Consider the following 20,592-nt stretch of genomic DNA (forward strand, 5'->3'; position numbering starts at 1 on the left):
TGCCTCCGGTCCTGTCTGTGCAACAGGGATGACAGCCTCTGACCCCCAGGGTTGTGAGGACAAAACAGGGGATTGATAAAACGCTTTGCGGCTGTTGTGGCTGCAGGGGTGATGCTGGGGGTCACCTTAGCCCCACCTGCCAACCATCATCCCCCAGCTCCCCTTCATGAGGGCCGCCTCTCTCTCTCTCTTTCTCTCCTTCCCTCCATCACTCTCTGTCCCTCCCTTTCTCTCATTCTCTATCTCTCTCCCTTTCTCTCATTCCCTCCATCTCTCCCTTTCTCTCGTTTTCTTTCTCCCCCTATTCTTCCCTGTCTCGGTTCCCCCCGCTCCACGTTGGGCCCATTGGCCGACTTTCTGCCATTTCTCTCCCAGGAGGCAGGGCTGGCAGAGCGGGCCTGGTTCTGGCCCGGGGGCCGGGCTCCTGTGCTGGAAGCTTCCTCTGGGCAGCACCTCCAAGGCTGAAAGGTGGGCCTGGGCCGCCGAGCCCTAGCGGCCTGGTCTCTGACTGCAGGAAGGGCCCCCGAGGAGCCGAACCCCACGGCCGCCAGCCTGACGAGTGCCCAGCGGGCTGCAGGCCTCGGGTCTGTGCCCACACCGCCCACCTGAGGGACACGCCCAGTGCGCACGTACCCACCGCAGCGCCTGCAGCAGGAAGGCCTTCAGCCGGTCGTGGCCAAAGGTCAGGTCCTTCTTCAGCTTCTCGTAGTCCAGGGACGGCAACAGGGGTACTTCCTTCAGCTTCCTGTGCAGCACAAGAGAAAAAGGAACGAGACTCCTGGTGGGGCGCCTCAGCTAGCGAGCCGGGGAGGCCGGACACTTGGGGAGGGCCGTCTGGCCTCGACCTGCCCTTCCTGAGGCTAGAGGGTCAGCTTCTGCTCCCCAGACCACCCTGGCCCTCTCCCGCCTCCTGCTGAGCCCCTTCCCGGGTCCCCTCCAGCTCCTTGCATCCCTCCTGAAGCCCAGATTGTAGAAGAGAGAGGCCCCAGCCCTGCTCAGGCTCACCAATCTGGGCCAACAATATAACGGTCTTGGCCCTTCCACATAACAATCCTGTGAGAAATCCACTCTCACTGCCTCCACTTTACAGGGGAGGAAACTGAGGCAGGCAGTGGATAAAGGAGCTATCTAGGGTCACCCGGCTAGTCTCTGAGGCAACTCTGCTTCCAGGTTTAGCCAGTTTGGGTCTTCCTGACTGCACAGTCGGTATTCTCGACCCATCCTAACTCAAAATTGTGGCTGACTGACACTGGGGGATGGTGGTCCAAAAGCTGGCTGTCCCTACACCTTCCCATCTCCTGCCCGGGCTGACTGTGGCCCCCAGGGGTCACACGGTAAGAGGACCAGGCCTGCTCCTCTGGAGGCAGCAAGCTCCACATGTGCCCTTCCTGTTTCCCTTTCTTTGAAATTAAGCTTCTGATTCCTGACCCCCCCCCCAAAAAAAAAAGGTACACAGCTTTCTATGGGAATTATATATGGTTTTTTTTGGTTCTTTCATATTATTTTTTAAATTATGTTTTCCAAATATTCTTCCTTCCTTTGCCCATTTATTTAGCCCATTACAAATATATAGTCATGCGCAAGGAAGGAGAGGAGAGAGAAGAAAACAGGCTTCAATTTGTGCCCTGAGGTAATCAAAAGATGCGGTTTCATCATGAGTCCCGTGGAATTGTGGGGGATCACCGTACCGCTCAAGTTTACCAAATCTTTCACAATTGATCAGCATCCCAATATCACTGTTCAGGGTAGCTAGATGCCACAGTAGATAAAAGCATTGGTCCCGGAGTCAGGAGGACCTGAATTCAAATCTGGTCTAGACATTTAACACTTCCTGGCTGTGTGACCCTGGGCAAGTCACTTAACCCCAATTGCCTTGAGGGGGAAAAAAAGACAAACCCAAACAAGGAAAACCACCACCACCACCAAAGCTCAATATTCCTGTTTCTCTTCTAATATTAGTGGTCTGCTCACTTTGCTTTGCATCAGTTTCCAGGTTTTTTCTAGAATACCAACATCCTTATTTCTTCTAATACAATAGTTTCCCACCAAAAAAGAGTGGCTATAAATATTTTTGGTGTAATACAGCCTTTCCCTGTTTATTTTTTAAAATCTCTTTAGGATATAGAAGTAGTGCTACTGCTCAGTCAAAGGATTTGTGCAGCCAAATTTATATGTTTTATGAATAGGAATTTTATCAGAAAAACTTGCTACAACCCTCCCCCCATTTCTTGCTTTTCTTATAAAATTAGATGCATTTAGTTTTGTTCATGCAAAACCTTTTTAGTTTAATGCAATTAAAATGATCTATTTCACTTCCTCTGAATGACGATATTTTGTTAGGGCCTCCTTAACCTACAGATCTAACAGGTAATTTATTCTCTGCCCTCCCCCCAACCCTTTTTGTTTTATGTCAGATTTTTGGTCTAAATCACGTAGCCATTTTGATTCGATCTTGGTATAAGATATGAGCCGTGGTCTTTGCCAAATTTGTTAGATTATTCTCTAGTTTTCCCAACAGTCTTCATTAAAAAGTGAGTTTTCTCTCAGCAGCTGAGGTTTTTGAGTTATTGAAGCCTAGGTTACCTGATTTATTTCGCCAATTAGCTTCTATCATACCCAGCAGCAAAGTGTTTGGATGGTTTCCACTTTGTAATACCGTTTGAGACACGGTACTCCCAGACCCAATTCCTTCTCAATTTTTTTCCATCAATTCTTTTGTTCTTCTTGACCTTTTGTTCTTTCCACATGCACTGTTATTTTCCCCTCTGCCCTACAAAAGAATTCTGATAGTCTGAATAAGTGTTTTACTGAATAAGTAAATGGCTTTAATTCGTATTCTCATTTTTATTTTATCGGCTCAGCTAACACATGAAAATTATCACCACTCCATGTCATCTTGTAAAGAATGCTCTGTAATTGGGTTTGTATAGATCTGGTGTGTCGTGCCTGGGTGGATTCCAAGACTTTCCTACTCTCCTTAGTTATTTTGAATACAATTTTTCAGTCTCTTCCTCCTAGATTTTATTGGTGAACTACAGAAATGCCAATAATTGCTGTGGGTTTATTTTATATTCTGCAACACTGCTGAAGTTAACTTTTTTTTTGTGAATTCGCTAGGGTTCTCTAAATAAACTATCATATTGTCAGCAAAGAGTGACAGTCTTGTTTCCTCAGGTCTTATGCTGATTTCTTCCATTTCTTTTCCTTGTCTTTGGGCTAAAGCTGGCCCTCCTTGTACAATACTGACTAGTGATGGGGATATGGACACCTCTGATTCAGCCCTGACCTTATGGGAAAGACTTCTGGCTCATCTCCCTTGGGGGACTCTCTCAGAGTCTCCGAGTCCAGAGTCCCTGACTCAGTGAGGTGCGTTTGGGGCGGGGGCACGGAGGGAGAGGGAAGTGCTGGAGGTCTACCCTGCAATGGAGCATACCAGCTGTCTGTGAATTTGCTCCTCAGTCGCACAAAGTGACCGACTCAAATGCTTTTCCCTTTGGCCTCTTTAAGCCATTTCTATCACATGATTTCTTATCCAAGTCTGAACTTCATCCCCATCTCAAGACCCTCGGCTCCTCACTCACGATTCTGCCGCTTCTATTGCCATGACAACAGGCCAATCCAAGACAATCCCAAAGGATCAGGATGGAGCCTGTGTTCCGTGTTGGAGGCAGAACCGACCCAGCCTAGTTCCACTCTCTTTGCTAGGTCCAGAGCGAAAGGACCTGCAGAACTGACCTCTCTGTCATTCCTCTCCAGGGATAGCCCCTTTCCCTCTATCACACCCTCTACCACATGCCTTCCTGTTCTCTCTCTCACAGATTCCCTCATGCCTTCAAGGTCAACACCTCCTCCTCCAGGAGGCCTTTCCTGGGGCAGGGGCTGCTCCTGCACCTCACCAAAAGGACCCTGGTTTGGTTCCCCTTCTCTCCAGGAGAGGGGCAGGAGCACCTTTGTTTGGGCCTCCTCAATAACCAGCACAGGGTCACTTTCCAAACACTTGTGGGCTGACTGAGTGACCATAACATGCGGCCGCCTTCTCGCACCTGCTCCTCCTCGGCATCACCATGCAGGATCCCACTCTGTCCCATGAGTGGGAAGCAGGCAGGAAGCAGACTGGTGTGAAAAGGAGACTATTTGGGGGAGAAAGAGACCACGCAGCCGGTTCTCCCCCTCTTGGACTCTGGGCCCACATATGCCGACACGAACCTCTGAATGCCCACAGACCTGGTGCACCTGCCAACCTGGCAGGCCCCTGTCAATGGGTCTGTATGGCCTCGTTCACAAGGCCCTGCAGCAGTCAGGGGTGTGATGGACAAGTCAGCAGGCAGACAAAGGGGTATCACACCTCACACCAAAGGGGTATCACAGCGGCTGCCTTAAGGCCCCTTTCCCACAAAGTGTCTCGCACGCCTGCGTCCTGGAAAGTTGGGGGCTGGGAAGGCTGAGCAGGCAGCCGGCCTCTGCTCTTAGGTCTCAGGGACCTACTAGGGGCCACCACCTGCCAATCACAGCCAAGTTCTTCCTTTTCCTTGACCTGCTCCAGTTCCGGGGCACTGGTGGCTCTCTCTAGAACAACACACAGAGCCCGATCCCGCCTTTTCCAGATCAGGGGCTAGCTGGAAACCTGGCAGCCCACATTCTGCAGCTGGCATGTGACAGGATCCTGCATCCAAACACTGACCACATCCAAGGCGCAACCAACCCATGGACAAGCGCTCTTTAAACACCCCTTGTGTGCCGAGTGCCAGGCCAATGACAAAAGCCAATCTATCCCTCCATGGCCGCCCCCTTGGTGGGCAGGAGGTGGTCCCACACTGCCCTTGCTTTCTCCCACCCTGCCTTTCTTCAGCTGCTGACAGCATGGAGCTCCCTGGGGGGACTATCTTCCCCTCTCCTCCCACTACTAAGCGATCATTGGGCACAAAGAGCCGCCTTCCGTCCCCCAACAGAATTTCCTGCAAGTTCTGAAAGGAGAGAATGGAGCAGAGGAATGGCCTTATTGACCCGGCTATCTCACAGACCTTTGAGGTCTATTTTCACACAGAGGGCCCTTAACAGAGCCCCACAGGAAAGAGTTGGGAAATAATTACTTACACAGGTGCCAAGGAAGCTCGCAACATGGTGGATGCCTAGGAAAAAACAACAAAGAAAAAGAACAGGTTAGCACAAATACAGATGCAATAAACTCAGCATGTCCCAAAGTACCAGGGGGGACTTAAAAAACTCCCCAAAGACTCCGGGCAAACCAGCCGAATCCTCTTCTCATTCAGCTGGTTACCAGAGCTTCCCCCCCGCGAGGATTCTCCAAATGCACGTTCTAGCCGTCACTGGACGGGAGCCTCCAGGAGGAACAGCCACCATTCTGCACTGACGTCCCCCTAATCTAACACTGTCTATTACAAACTCTGGCTTGAAAGACGTGAATCTGTGGGTGGCGCATGCATCTGGGTTTAGGTCTACTCTTTCCCAATCTTCCTGAGCTTTTAGAGAGAAATATGGGCTTTACTCCATCAAATCAAATCTGTTATCTTATTCCAGCGTATTGTTATTATTAGCCGCCTTTGTAGCATCTCAAATGAGAATAAAATCACAAATATCTTGAATCAATACAATAAACACCTATTAGACGGCTATTGTATACAGACAGAGTTCTACGTTTGGTGCTGGGGGAGCTGCCCTGGTCTGTGGTGGGGGATGGAGAGATTATGCAAATAATAATAATAAATAAAACATTAGAGATGTATAAGAGACACAAAGTGCTAAGGAAGATGGGAGACAGGAAATTTCTACCGAAGGGGGATTCTGAAAGACTTGGTGGAAAAGAACGTTTCTGACCAGATGAATGGACCTGGGCAGGTGGGCTGGAAGAAAGTACTTCAGACATCAGACCAAAGGCCTGGAGGCTGGAGATGAATGACCATGAGCCTTTCTGCCAAGAGGAGGATGAGGAAAGAGCGGTGACCTCATGGGGACAGGGAGGGTGGTGAGAGAGAAGGTCAGGGGAACACGTGGTCCTGGTTCCCCGAGGACGCAGACTCTAGGATGGCTTGGACAAAAGGCCAGGGGATGGGGTGTGGGGGGTCCCTCGGGGACTTTGGGGAGGGAGGCTTCTAAGTGTACCGGCCTGCCAGGGTGAGGACCCAGGGAGATGACAGCTCCAGTTGGCACATGCTTGGCATACAGCAGGCACTTAATGAATGCTCATTCCCTCCCCTTTAGGGGCAGACAACTCTTTAAAAGAAACCTGAATGGAGGAGAGGGAAGGAGGGACACTGATTGTGACCAGAGACCACAGCGGGTTAGTGAGCTGAGGAGAGGCAAGAGCTGGGACTCAAGAGCAAGGGGCGTCATCGCTGGCTGGCTCAGAGGCAACAATTCAGCTCCCAGCCCCGTCCCCTCGGGGGTCCATGTCACAGAACTCTGAAACCTCCTCCACATCTCCCCACAAGTGATCGGCCGGGGCGGGGAGCGGGATGGGGGCCCTCTGCCCTGCAGGCAGCCCACGCCAGACCCGGGCAACTCCGCAGCTTGTCCTGCCTCCATTTACCCCAGCAGCTTCTGCAGGAAAAGAACAATCCTGCTCCCCAAGTCAGACACCTGAGGCAGCTGTCCTGAGGGCCCCACCCTGGTCTCAGGTACCCAGGGAGCAGCTGGCTATCGAGGGGTCATCCAAGACCCAGGGGCTGGCTGCCGGGGGGTCGTCAGGTACCCAGGGGGCAGCTGACTGGGGGGGGCAGCTGGCATCTCTTTAGCAGGTTTGGCCATGCTTTGAGAGTTATAAAGACTGGACAGTCAAGTGCGCCCCCTGATGGCTCTCCCTGCCCACTGCCCCCCCCCCACTCCGCTCTGCCCTCCTTTAGTGGGTTACAAATGGGGCTGTCCTCATGCCATCCTGGGAGTCTCTGCAGTTTTTACCAAAGGGCGGGAAGGGGACTGGAGGGCTGGGGCGAGGCCAGCAGAGGGCCTGGGGCAGCCTGGCTGCTTGCTCCATGCCCGGCAGGTCTTCCTGCCTTCTGGACCGGAGATCCGAGACGGGGGATCGGATCTCTTCTCCCCCACCACCTGCGGCTTCACCGGGAGCCCACATCCACCCGCACTTTGCCGCTGGCCCAGCTCGGCCGCCGTCCCCTTCCCGCCCTGTCCCTGCTTCCCTACGTGCCATCCCAGAGCAGGGCCTGGTACGCAGGAGGCAGGGAACAAACGCCTTCTCCCTCTGGATGGGCCTGGGCAGCGGCTGAGGCTGAGAAGGGGCCCGCGGGCAGAACAATGGCTTTTCTCCCTGGTCTCCTCCTCCTCAGAATCGGGGGCTGGGTCCTTGCCTTTCTGGGCCCAGTTTGGTTGGCTCTAAGTCCCAGAGCCCCGGAATCACTGTAAAAGTCATTCGTGATGGGGACAAATGAAATACAAGAAACTCCAGGAAAAAAATCTCTCTTATTGCCCTAAACCATTGTGGGGAGGGGGCTGGGTTTAGCAAATGAGTCGGATGCCTGGCCCGACCGGCCCAAAGTCACCCCAAGGGGCTGGAGGCCAGCCTTGGGGCCCGGAGGAAGGGAGGCTGCCTCTCTCTGCTCCTCGCTCCCATTCACCTCAAGGGCGGAAGCATCTGGGGAAAGGGAGGGATGAGGAGGGTCGCCTGAACAGAAAAGGGGAGGCCTTCGGGAAAGCCCTGCCAGAAGCGTCGCGACCCTTCCTGGATAACTTCATCCCGCCGAGAGGCCGAGCAGCCAGGGCCGGGTTGGAGTCTGCGTGGTGCAGAGGCCGATCACTGACACGGAGGGAGGCACAACTGCCCCCTCCTCGAGATGCCCCCCAGGACCCGGGAGGGAGAATTCCCAAGGGATCCTGGGAAGTCTGCTAGACCCCTGGACAAAGATGGACCAGAGAAGTCAGCCAGGAGGGATGGGAGACCCTCGAGAATAATAAAGAATATTAAATTTTCAAGACTCAAAAGTAAATGATTTCATTAAAAACAAAAAATGGGAGATGCTCAAAACTACACGGAGAACTCAGCAAGCCCCAAGGTCAGGACAACAAAGGGAGCGCAGCTCAGAGGCCCGGTCAGTGCCCCAGAGGCTGCTGGGACGATGACAAGGGGCCACCGCCAGCCACACCAGGTTTGAGGAAGGATCCAGGGAGGGACAACGGCCCATGAGGAGTGGAGGGAGGGAGCAGAGCTCCCTGCCAAGGAGGAGGAGGTGACAGAGATGCCAAAAGGACGGAATGTTGGGCAGAAACAGAGAGTTGCCCAACTAAATCCCAGGTGAGCCCCCTCCTCAGCCACGGGGGGAGCATTCAGGGACAGCAGCGAGCATGGCCTCGCTTGGCTGGGAGAAGGTTGCCTCCTGACCCTCCAGGAGAGAAAGAGAGGGGGGAGTCGAGTTTGTTTTGGAAAAGAAGGCAGGGAAGAGTCTCTCTCAAAGTCAGCACTGAGTCTCCCAAGCAGAAAGGACCCCGCCCGGCAGTTTGGCTCAGACCTGGACAGCTGGGGGGGTGAGACAGCTGACCGTGCCAGGAGTGGGAACAGAAGCCCCCAGTGGAGGAAGGAAAAAGCAGCCAAAGTCCCGGGAGGCTGGACCCCAGCACAGAACGGAAAGGCCAGTGGTCAGGGTATCTACAGAGAGAGATGCAGGGGGGCAGCTCGCCCTCACTCCCCCCCCCCCCCCAAGCCACACTCCTTCTGTCCTAACTGAAACCCTGTGACCACTGGTGGCCCTTCTGGCCACCGGGTCCAAAGAACAGGAGGAGCAGGAAGAGCCCCAGACTCTGGGGGAGGCATGGCCGGCAAACTCTCACACACATCCTCAGGCAGGGGCAGTTTCACTGAGCGGTCAGCTCAGGGGGACCCCAAAGTCCCCCCTCACTGGACAGCCTTTCCTGCTACAGCGGAGAAAAGCGCCCCCGGGAGACCCACACAGCCGTCTCACTCCGGTGTGGATGCTGGATGAGCCCAGCCCTTCCTGTCCAGAGGAGACTGACTGAGGACATCCACATGGAAGGCCAGACAAGGCAAGACCAGGTTGATGGAAGCCTGTGGGTCCCAGTGCGCCCCGCCTGCTCCAGCCTGCAGAGGCCTGTGGGTGCCAGACTCTGGGGGCCCACGGCTCCCCATTCTCTGATTTCTGCGCCCCAAGCTCTCCTCAGGGGCCCAGGCTCTGCACCCCGGGCACACTCACCGTTCCCGGTCTTGTGAAGTCAATGCTGTGGGCTAAGCTTTGCCTCATCTGGTTGCTGAAGAGTCGGACGCAGACGCTCTGCAGATACTCTGGTGTGATCTATGGCATGGACACAAGTGCCTCGAGTCAGGGGGCAGAGCCCTTGTGCTCCGGCCCCTCCGTGGGGCAGCCGGACCATCTGCCCCAACCAGAACCCCCTCTTCCCTCCCGTTTCAGAGCAGGGCCAGACAAAAGGGGCGTGGAACCAGAAGGGAACGTGCTGTTCCTGTGGAACAGGTCAAACTCTGTCTGTTTCTGCTCCTCATATCCCTCTTGGGGTGAGTTCCTCTGCCCCAGTGTTCCTGGGACTTAGTCCTGAGCCGTGGCCAAGCACTCCGGAGCCCACAGCCGGACGCTACCATGGAGAGGTCATTTCAGTTCGAGTACAGAGGACGGCCTCTGCACTTAAGGTTACCAGAGCACCCTGACTTCTCGGCCCTGTGTGTCTGCTGGGGCCCGTCCGAGCCATCCAGCCCAGGATTATCTGCTCAAATGCGGCAGGCCCCACGGCCTCCTTCGGGAGGTGCAGCATCCAGCCTGAGTCTCCCTGGGCCACGAGGCCCCCTGCTGGGCAGCAGGCTGGCTGAGCACGGGCGCCATGGCTCATCTGGTCGTCTCACTGACCCAAAGCCCCCTCCCCAGTTTCCTTTCCATTAGAGATCCCTCTTCCTGGGGTCAGATTCTGATGAAGGTTCTGAACCCTCCCATAGTCCCTCCTGAGACGAGGGGGCCACTTCCCCAGGATATCGGAGGGAGAACCGAGGGGCCCTGGTCCGAGGGTGGGCCCTGACACACCTGGGCAAAGGGTTTTAGACCTTGGGGCTCAACCACATTGGAGGAAGCCCCCAACCCTGATAAAATCAGAGGCCCCAACAGAACAAGTAACAGATAGTGGGAAGGCTTACAAAGGGGCTTCGGTGAGGGGGCTGGGGCAGAGACCCCAGGGAAAGGAGCTAGCCCAAGCCGGGAGCCATGGCTGCAGCGGCGGGAGGGGTACAAGAGCAGCCCTTCCCCCCCCCCCCCAACAGAAGCAGTGGGATATGCTGGAACAGGGCGTGGCAAGGCAGCCCCAAGGGAGGAAAGAGCCCAAAGGGCAGGTGGAAGCATCAGGGTTAAAGGGCTTCACAGAGAGCCCAGGCATCCCTCTGTAGACAGGTTTACCCAGTAAGTTGTCCTGGCTCTGAAGGACTGCCTCGTTCAGGGCAAGAAGGTACAAGGACTGCTTCCATTTTACAGATGGGGACATCAAGGCTTTCTAGAGGCTAATCTGGCGAAGAGCTGGGTCTCTGCCCTCAGAGCTCCCCCTGCCTGCACTCACCTCTGTACCCCAATCTGGCCAGTGGATGGTCACCGCTGTGGGTCACTCCCCCTCCCCCTCCACTCCTCACTGTAAAACACGGCTGCTATTTGTGGGCCCCACCCCCCCGGAGTCCCCTCAGGCTCTCACTCACCATCTTGCCGTTGACAGTGGCCTCCAGAGAATCCACCAGCTCGGCCGTGACACCGATGAGGTTGTGGTAGTCGGCCTGGATTTTGTTGTAGCGCTTGAGGTAGGTCATGGTCCTGCGTTCAGCCTCCACCAGCTGCTGGTGCAGCTGCTGCAGCATCTCTGTGAAGAGAGCGAGGGCGTCAGGGACAAAAAGGCAGGCCCGGGGCCCCAAGAAACAGGCCCCTATCTCCCTGCTGGGGCCGGGGGGGACACAGCCCTGGGGCCTCTGAGTGCCGACGGAGCCCCTCGGCCGGGGCCCTTTCTAGCTTAGTGTGCAGCAAGGCTTGTCCCCACGACGCCAGCCACCTGTGATCACGGCCATGAGCCCGGGACACAAAGAGCTGCTGTTGGGACCCTTGCAGCTCCTCTGACTTCGCAGGGCCGGGATCTATACCAGAGACCACAGCCTGCGGCCTGACTTATCCCCCAAACCGGGCCCTCCCATACACTGGAAACGTTCCTCGGAACATCCATGACCCCGCTTAGCTTAGGCCATTACAGTGTCAACAGCCATTAGCCAAAGAACTTTAATCTGGAGGGGGCCGGGGAGGGAAGGGAGAAGCTCCCTATGGAAGGTCTGCCCGGCCATTTACAGAGACTTGGGGTCTCCCACCCACACAGTCCGAACACATTCCAGAGAAAGAAGGGAGATGGCAACAAACGCCAAGGCTGTGCGCTGGTTTTCATGAGACCGACTTCTCTTAAGGCGATGGCTCCAGGGGGCAGGAGGCCAGAAACTCCCACCTGAGGCAGATCATTAATTACTGAGGTCGAGGTCAAGGTCAGGGCCCATCGAGGAGAAAGGACGGAAGAAGTCGGGAAAACCTGGGCATGGAGCAACCGTTTCAATCTGACCTGCTGAAACCCCCCAGAGAAGGCCCAGAAAGTGCTCCGAAGCCCAGGAGCCCAGCAGGGTCAGCTTGTGACGGTGGCTACTGGCCAGCCACACAAAGTGGGAGGAAGGTCAAGGGGGCGACCCCTCCCATCAGGAACATGAAGAGCCCGGCCCAGAGGGGCACAGAGCGAAAACTCAATGGGCAACAGTGGCAGAACCGCAGCATCTGGGTTTGGGATCTCTCCGGAACCCACCGCCATCTCATTGATAAATGGGCAACGTCTCTGGCCTGAAGCCTCCCCCAAATACAAGGGGTTGCAGTTGTGGGGAGGCTACTCAGGCTCCCATGGCCCATATCTCAGAGGGAGGATCTGAACTTGGATTTCCCGACTTCCCACTCTCACACTCCATCCCTAGGAATAGCATTCACCCATTTTATATCTGGCTTAACAGCAATCATTGATCTTATATACAGAGATAACAAAGAGTCACACTGATTTATTCTTTAATCCTCCCCTTTTCTTTTCTCTTTTTTTCCTTTCCTTTTTCCTTTCCTTTTTCCTTTCCTTCCCTTCCCTTCCCTTCCCTTCCCTTCCCTTCCCTTCCCTTCCCTTCCTTTCCCTTCCTTCCTTCCTTCCTTCCTTCCTTCCTTCCTTCCTTCCTTCCTTCCTTCCCCCTCTCTCCCTCCCTCCTATTATCCCTTCTTCCCTCCTTCACTCATCCCTAACATTTAGCATCCCTTCTTTCCTCTACCCTTTGGGGAGGTTGGGATTCTCCTCCATCTTGTATTTTCTTGAGCTACGCCTCGTAGCTTAATGACTCCATTCTCCCCAAGAGGAGAAAGGCGGTCCTCTAGGCCCTCTGACATCCTCTAGCATGGGCATTAACCCATACTCTGTGCAGAACTAGCTTCTGGGAGGGTGGAGTCGGGAGGACAAAATGAAGTCACGATTGGCGAGTTCCCCCTAAAACCTTTCCCATGGAAAATGCCAAATTGAATTCTGAATGGAAAAGCCAAAAAGTCAGAGTGAGATGAGAGAGAGGTTTGCAGATGTTGGGGGAGGGCTGCCCGGGAGCACAGCATACAGGTTGTGGTGGAAGTGGCCCCGGACGTGGGCTCTAGAGCCAGCAGCCACAGCAGCCACGGTCAGAGACCAGCCACATCCCCAGCCCGGGGACAGCAAGACCACTGAAGCCCCGGCCAGAGAAAGGCTCCAGGAGGCCTTTCTGCTAGCCCTGGGGCACGGGGGCTGGCATCCTTTGGCAGTGCTGCAGACTACCCCCCAATCTAGGCCTGGGTTTCCAGGGTGGGAAGAACAAGTCAAAGCAGCAGGGCCCGAGATGGCTACTCTACTGGGCTTGGGATATGATGTTCTGGAAGACAAAGGAACTAGGATTACAACCAAAGATACTCTCCCTAGCAAAACAGTATAATCCTACAGAGGGACAAAATGATGCTGACATTGAGGACTTTCAAGTATTCCTGATGAAAAGACCAGAACTGAATTCAAAATGGGATCTTCCAACACAAGACTCAAGAGACACATAAAAAGGTAAATATGAATGAGAAATCAGAAGGGACTTGAGATTAAACTGTTGATATTCTTATATATCATGTAAATCTCATATATATATATATACATATATTTGAGATATATATATATATATACATATATATATATATATATATATCTGAGATACATAAAAGAGACAAAAGGAAGAGTATTACAGTGGAGGGGAAAATGGTTATAGGGGGAGCAAGAAATTGTTGAATCTCATTCTCATCTGAACTGGTTCAAAAAGGAAGAAAAATATATTTACATATAAGTGTGTCTGTCTGTGTGTGTACACATAGACATACACATAAATACATATTTACACACACACAGAGTTAGATATAGAAATCCATCTTACCCTACATGAAAGTAGAAAAGAAAAGGACTAAAGGAAAGGAAAGTAGATTAAGGGAGGCGGTGATTAAAAGCTAAACAGAGTTTTGAGGAAGAGATAGACACCAAAAAAAAAAAAAAAAAAAGAACAGGATGGAGAGAAGTATAGTTAGCAATTATAACTGTGAATGTGAATGGATTGAACTCACCCATAAAATGGAAGACGATGATAGAATGACTTAGAAACCAGAATCCAACAGTATGTTATTTATAAAAGACATACTTGAAACAGAAAGACACACATAGAGTTAGAATAAGAGGCTGGTGCAGAATCTAGTGTGCTGTGGCTGAAGTTAAAAAAAAAAAAGTTTGAGATAGCAATCTCAGACAAAACAAAAACAAAGACAACAAAGTAATATTAAAACTGAACATGCACCAAACTGCATAATATCCAAATCCTTGAGGAAAAGTTAAATGAATTCTAGGAGGAAAAAGATAGTAACATTACTAAGGAGGGTAGGGAGAATCTCAATTTAGCCTTCTCCAACCTAAACAATTCTAACTATAAAATAAATAAGAAGCTAAATAGATGAATAGAATTTTAGAAAGCTAAATATGATAGGCCTACTGAATGGAAACAGAAAGAAGAATTTTTTTTTCTCATCTGTACATGGTACCTTCACAAAAACTGACCCTATATTATGGTATAAAAGCCACAAAAGCAGACAAATAAAAATATTAAATGCATCTTTTTCAAATCATAATGCAAATATATATGTTGGTATATTTGTATATATAGACATGCATATATGTATGTGTATACATATGTATACATACATACTCAATAAGGGCTTTTGAAACAGACTAAAAGGTAATTTGGAAACTACATGATTTAATCCTAAAGAACAAAGCATAGAAAGAATCAATAATTTCATTAAAGACAATGACAACAATGCGACAATGTACCAAAATTTGTGGAATGCAGCCAAAGCAGTACTCAGGGGAAATTTTATATCTCTAAATGCTTACATTAATAAAAGAGAGAAAAAGCAGATCAATGCAATGAAAAACGAACTCGAAAATAAACCCAAATTAACTCACCTCCTCATTAAACAATAAAATAGAAATCCTGAAAATCAAAGAAGAGATTCATAAAAGTGAAAGTAAAAAACTATCACTAATAAATACAACTATATTTTATGGGGGAAAAAATCCATAATGAAATAAACCATTGGCTAATTTAAAAAAGAAAAGAAGAAAACCAAATTATCAGTCTCAAAAATGAAAAGAATGAATGAATAACCACTGACAATGGAATTAAAGCTATTACTAGGAACTATTTTGACCAGTTATGTGACAAAAACCTGACATTTCTAAGTGAAATAGATGGATATTTATAAAATTGTCCAGATTAACATGAGAGTAAATAGAAAAGCCAAATAACTCAATTTAAAAAAAAAGAAATTAAACGAGACATAAATGAGTTCCTTTGGGGGCAAAAAGCTCCAGCCCCAGATGGATTTACAGGCAAATTTTATCAAATATTTAAAGAACAATTAATTCCAATACTATGTAAACTGTTTAGGAAAAGAAGTAAAGTCCTATCAAATTTCTTCTATGATGCAAATGTGGTTTTGATACATAAACCAGAAAGAACAAAAACCGAAAAAGAAAACGATAATTTCCCTAATGAATACTGATGCAAAAATGTTAGATAAAATGCTAATTAGGATTTCAGAAAAGTATCACAAACATCATACCCTGTAATTGTATGGTTGGAGCATAGGAACAAATGGAGATCTTTCTTAAAATGTTAAGTAGTAGCTATCTAAAACCAAGGATGATCATTATCTATAATGGGGAAAACTAGAAGCCTTGCCAATTAAATCAAGAGTGAAACGAGACTATCCATTCTCATTCAATATTGCACAAAAATGCTAGCTGTAGTAATAATAAAAGAAAAAGGAAATTGAAGGAATCAAAATAGGTAATGAAATAAGCCTTATTTCTAATAGATGATATGATGGTAAACTTAGGGAATTCCAGAGAATCAACTGAAAAACTAGTTGAACAGTTAACTTAAGCAAAGTTGCAGAATTTAATATAAACCCACATAAATCATCAGCATTTCAAATATATTAGCAACAAAGCCCAAGAGAAAGAGATAAAAAGAAAAATTCCATTTAAAATAACTACAGACAGGATGAGATGCTTGAGAGTTTACTTCACAAAACACACAAAGGATCTATATGAACACAATTACAAAACACCCTTCATATAAATGATGCCAAGAGGTAACAAACCAGAGAAATATTGTTTATGGATAGGCTGAACCAATACAATAAAAATAACAATATTATCTAAATTAATTTACTTATTCGGTACCATACAAAGCTACCAAAGAATAATTTTACAGAGCTAGAAAAAAATGACAAAATTCATCTAAAGGAACAAAAAGGTCAGACAAGAGGTGGTGGCTGTGTGACCAGAAAAGGGGGTGGAGTCGGGATGGTGTGGATGTAGCACGTTTTGCTAACTTGTGGGGACTGACCAACCCTGAAGGTTCTGGGCCTGTGATTTGGGTAATGGGAAAAAAGGTGGTTTTCTCAAAAGAAATGGTGACATAGTGAAGAGGAGCTGGGCTGCAAGGGAAAGGTATCACTTTGACATGGTTGAGTTTGAGATAGGCTCCCGTCCTTCTATCTCATTCATCCTGGGTTTTTACTTCTTCAGAGAAGGAATACATTCTAACTTTTTCAGTCCAAAGTGACTTCTTAAAAGGAAAGCGAAAAGGAAGCCTGCTTATCTTCCCAACATCCCATTTCCATTGGGAACATCGCCATTCTTCCAGGCCCCAGGCCCACAACCCCAGGGATCACAGGGAGTCCTTCCTCTCAGTAGAATGTTCATATGTCCCACCCCTCAGCTTTGCTAGAGCTCAGCCTTCACCCTGGTGGCTTCCACTTTCAGATTTAGCTTCATTTTCTGTGACATCACGGGAATTTCCCCTCCCATGGTATAAAGGTCACCAGTCTTTTCTTGCCTTAGGGCCATCTCAGGCAAATGGTTCCCAGGGGAGATGGGAATCAACAAGGACCCCCCAGAAGTGAAATGGACTGAGGTCTGGACATGAAAAACCTGGAGGAGCACCCTGGCTCTCACGACGCCAACTCTGGGCTGGCCTGACTCCACCACAAGGAATCAGAGGATCCATGCCTCGGGCCCACTTCACTCCAATGACCCAGGACTCCATGAAAACATCATCACACTTTCTAGTGTAAAACTGTTGTCTTATAAGAAACTCCACGAGGCTGTCCCTGACCCACACAACTTGGACCGGACCGGCACCAGCCATCCCCGGTCCATGTCCACAGCTCATGGGCAGCTCAGTGACAACTGCCCAGATGGTCTGGGCCCATCACAGGCCACAGTGGGGCACTAGGGTCTGCATGGAAAGGCCTCCAAGCCCCTCTAAAGCATCAGGGAGCCCTCATGCAGTGTGCCTGGGGATGCAAAACCTAACTGTACATGTCCTGCTGCCGGGAAGGTGGGCCAGCCCAAGCCAAAGCATGCTTGCTAGCCATGGTGGTGGGGCCCCTTTTAATCAAGGCCTCTGGCCAGACCCTGTTTCAAGTCCTTAGGAAGAAGGCACCTTGCAAGCTCCCAGAGCACCCTCCCCGTGGCCGGACAGTTGCTGTCCAGCTTTATGGGGTATTAACAACCCAAGCACGACACTTTCCTGAGAGAATAGAAACAAAAACAAATAGAAACGCTGTCCCAGCAAACGCTCAATTCTTGGCTCATCTTTCTGGCCCTCACGTGCAGCCGAGGCCACAGAACCTCGTGCCCAGTTCCGAATAAACTCCAAACTCGATTCAGACTGTCTGGGGCCCACTGCGGAGCCCCTGCCGGGGAGCCTGTGGCGCTGACCTGGGAGGGCCCACCTTCCTCCCTTGGCTTCAGGCCATCTCCTGGCTCCTGCTCCGCCCCATGCCACAATCCCATCCCTTCGGTCCTGTCCCTCTCCCTAGCACAGGTGTGTGGCTGCCCTTGGCTGGGGTCCCCACTTCTCCCCTTGTGCCGGCTCCCCCAAGGTGGGCACCCCACTTACACAGCATGTAGCCCGTACCAGCTCCTTCCTTTTCTCATTCATCGGAACGCTCTCTGGCTCTAGCAATCAAGCACCACAGGGGGCACAGAACTCACTCCCTACGTCCTACTGGACAAAGGGGGGAGCTGGCCATTTGGCTCCCAAGCCCCCAGAATGGGACGCCAAGAATCCATTCAGGTCTCTGGTTCCTGCTGGCGAGTCCCAGTGGGGACTATCAAGTGCCTGCGGGGGGCTTACAGGTGCGAGATTTATAGATACAGCTATGTGCTAGCACCTTGAGCAAGACAGACCCCCGAGGTGGCGGCACCTTGCCCAACTCACTGGGAACATTTCCCCAAAACCACAGGGAAACATTTCAGCCGCCGGCCCATGAGGTCAGTAATCTTGCCGCCGAGGAGTCATTATTTCCAGGCACAAAACGAAGCCCATTTCCATCATGTCATGAAAACACAACGTTTCCAAGACCCGTGCTGCCAATCGCTAAGTGTTGCCCAACAACGGCTCTGCTGTCACGGGGCCAGAACAAAGCTCTGGGAAAGGAGGCTTCTCACAGGTCCTTGGCCTTGAACAGCAAAAGCAAGCCAAGGCACCCACCCAGAGTCACCCCCTTGTGGCGGGTGCCCCGCAAGACCCGGGATGTGGCTGGTGGGTGACCCATGAGACCCAGGACATGACTGGTGGGCGCCCCGTGAGGCTTCTGGCTGCTCCTTCTTGTGCCAGGACCCCCAGCTCGGCCCAAAACACAAGCAGCCTGCCTTTCATTCCCAGCATGCGCCACACTGTTTGTCCATAGGAGATAACAGGTTTGCCCTTCACCCTGCTCCCAGAAAGCAGCCCATGAACTTCCATTTAAGTATTTTAAGAGACAGCAGGATGTGGCAAATACAGGGCCAGCCTTAGAACAAAAAGGACCAAGCTTCAGGTCCTGCTGTGGGGCCAAAGGCAGATCTGTCAGCCTCAAGAAGTTCACTGAGACAGGAAGTCCGAGCGGGGGGCTCTCTTGCATTAGTAGGGAGCACTTCCATCGTGGAAGCTGAAACCACAGGTGAAGACCAAAAAGAGACCCAGAGCCCATTTTCAGAAATCTCAGGGCTGATCCTGCCTGAAAACTGCAGGAAGCCGGGCCTCCCCCTTTCTCCTGCTTGACCAATCACAGAATTTCAGGGCCAGAGGGGCCCGTGGCAGCCCCAGGGCCCAACTCCTCCCTGACGAGAATCCCCGGGGCAGCCTCTACCCAGAGCATCCCCAGGGGGAGCAGCAGACACAGCTGGGCACAGAGGCAAGGGAATGCCCACCATGGCCGTGGCTGCTGAGGGGTTGAGGAGGGCCCTGAAGCCTGAGGATCTCAGAAAGGGCATGAGGGGACACCTCCTCCTGCCCACAAAACACCGCGTGCCTCTCCAGCTTTTGTGGGAGACCCCAGGCCTGGATCCCTGAGGGACGCTTGGGCTGCTCTCCTCCCAATTCTGGTCTGTCCTCAGCAGATCCGGGGCGGGGACGCCTTTCCTAGCCCGGGGAGGGGTGTGGATGCTCTCCTTTTCAATGTGGACACAGCTCCCCTGGGGGCTGTGCCTCTGGCTGCTTCCCAGCTGGGAGAGGGCCCGGGACCAGGCAGAGGGCCAGGCTCTGCCTCTGGCTCAGCGACTGGGCTTGCCCTCACCTGCCACGCTGGCCAGGAGGGACGCCGCATCCTTTGTGGCCGTGAACCCCCCAAGCAGGTCCTGAAGTCCTGCTGCCGTCCCACAAGCAGAGAAGGCCGATTCGCCATGGACAGGCCTCGGCCAGGGCACTCTGGGGCCCCGACGAAGCCTTTGGTCTCATTCCTCACCGAGATACGCTCCTGTGTCACTGTGACAAACCCCGTGGGTCAGAGAGCCTGCCTTGGGCTGTGCCGCTTGGTCTGGGCCAGCTTGGGATCACGCTTCTTAACCCGCAAAGCAGAGGGGAGCTCGGTCCGAGCTGTCTGCGGAACGAGGGGGCCCTGATTCCTCAGGCTCCCCGGCAGGGCCCACAAGCCGCACACTTGCCTCACCCAGGGGTCCTCCCCAGAGCACGGCAATGAGGTGAGACTCTGGGGGCCTGGCAGGGGCTTCCTGGGCTGGCAGGTACAAGTTAACTGGCACCATTCAGGTACCTTTATCCAGGCCTCAGACTCTGCTCCAGGGAGTGGAAGGGCCCCAGAGAGAGAGGATGAGACAAGGGGGCAGGGCCTCCTCCTGGGTGACTGGGAGGTCTGAACCAGAAGCCAGGGCCAGAAACAGTGCTGGAGGCAAGAGCGCTTTGGGAACAGCCTTGAAACAGAAATTGGCCAAATGGCCAAGGGCAGCCACCACCAAGTGACCCAGGCTAAGGGAATCACAGGAGGAGGCAGTGCTGCCCCCACCCCCAGATGAGCAAGGTCCCAGAGCCACGAGGGCCCTTCAGGAGGTCCAAAGTTGGTCAGCAGAAGCTGCCTGGGCACTGCCTGTGGCCAGGCCCTTCAAGGTGCCCCAAGCCGTGCCAGCCTCCCTGCCACTTTCAGCAAACGATCAGCCACCTGCTGGCATCTGCCAGTGGGGGGGAGACTCTCCCAGAAAAGCGGTTCATTTGGTGAACGGGTCAGTGGCACATTTGTGCTGGGAGAAAGGACAATTTCCAGAGTGCAGGAAGGCTGGAGAGAAGCCCGAAGTTCAGCCATTCACCTTCTGGTCTCTAACTTGAGGATCAGTCTAACCAAGCGCCGAGCAGGCCAGGGAGAAGGCGGGGGGAGGCCTGGGGGGCCCCTCACTCTGCCCACACCCTGGGCCCCCCTGACCCCCTGAGAGCTTCCTGCCACGTGGGGCCCAGAGCAGCCCGCCTGCCTTCCCAGACCATCCCAGCAGCCCGGCTCCCTCCCTTAGAGAGCAGGCTCTTTGAGGGCTTCAGTCTCGGCTCTCGGTATACAGTAAGCACTTAATGCATGCCTGTTTGACAAACTGAATCCAGGCGATGCTTCAAAAGGTCCAAAAGTCCCTGGACAGAGTGCTGGAAGCCGGGGGTCTGAGTGTTGGGGGGCCTTCAGGTTACTGTTTCCCAGG

At 52.0% G+C, this 20,592-nt stretch overlaps 1 protein-coding gene across 1 annotated transcript in view; it reads right to left on the reverse strand.

The window, feature by feature from the left end:
* ARMC9 (armadillo repeat containing 9) overlaps positions 1–20,592 on the reverse strand; it is a 72,034-nt gene that overhangs the window by 32,107 nt on the left and 19,335 nt on the right. Inside the window, exons 10-13 of the mRNA XM_031968768.1 lie at positions 10,664–10,821; positions 9,174–9,272; positions 5,095–5,129; positions 634–745 (exon numbers count right to left, since the gene is read on the reverse strand). Of these exons, the coding sequence (XP_031824628.1) occupies positions 634–745; positions 5,095–5,129; positions 9,174–9,272; positions 10,664–10,821 (404 nt within the window). The remainder of the gene's footprint in view (positions 1–633; positions 746–5,094; positions 5,130–9,173; positions 9,273–10,663; positions 10,822–20,592) is intronic.

The sequence above is a fragment of the Sarcophilus harrisii genome, chromosome 4, assembly GCF_902635505.1.
Source record: "Sarcophilus harrisii chromosome 4, mSarHar1.11, whole genome shotgun sequence".
NCBI classification, from domain to species: Eukaryota; Metazoa; Chordata; class Mammalia; order Dasyuromorphia; family Dasyuridae; genus Sarcophilus; species Sarcophilus harrisii.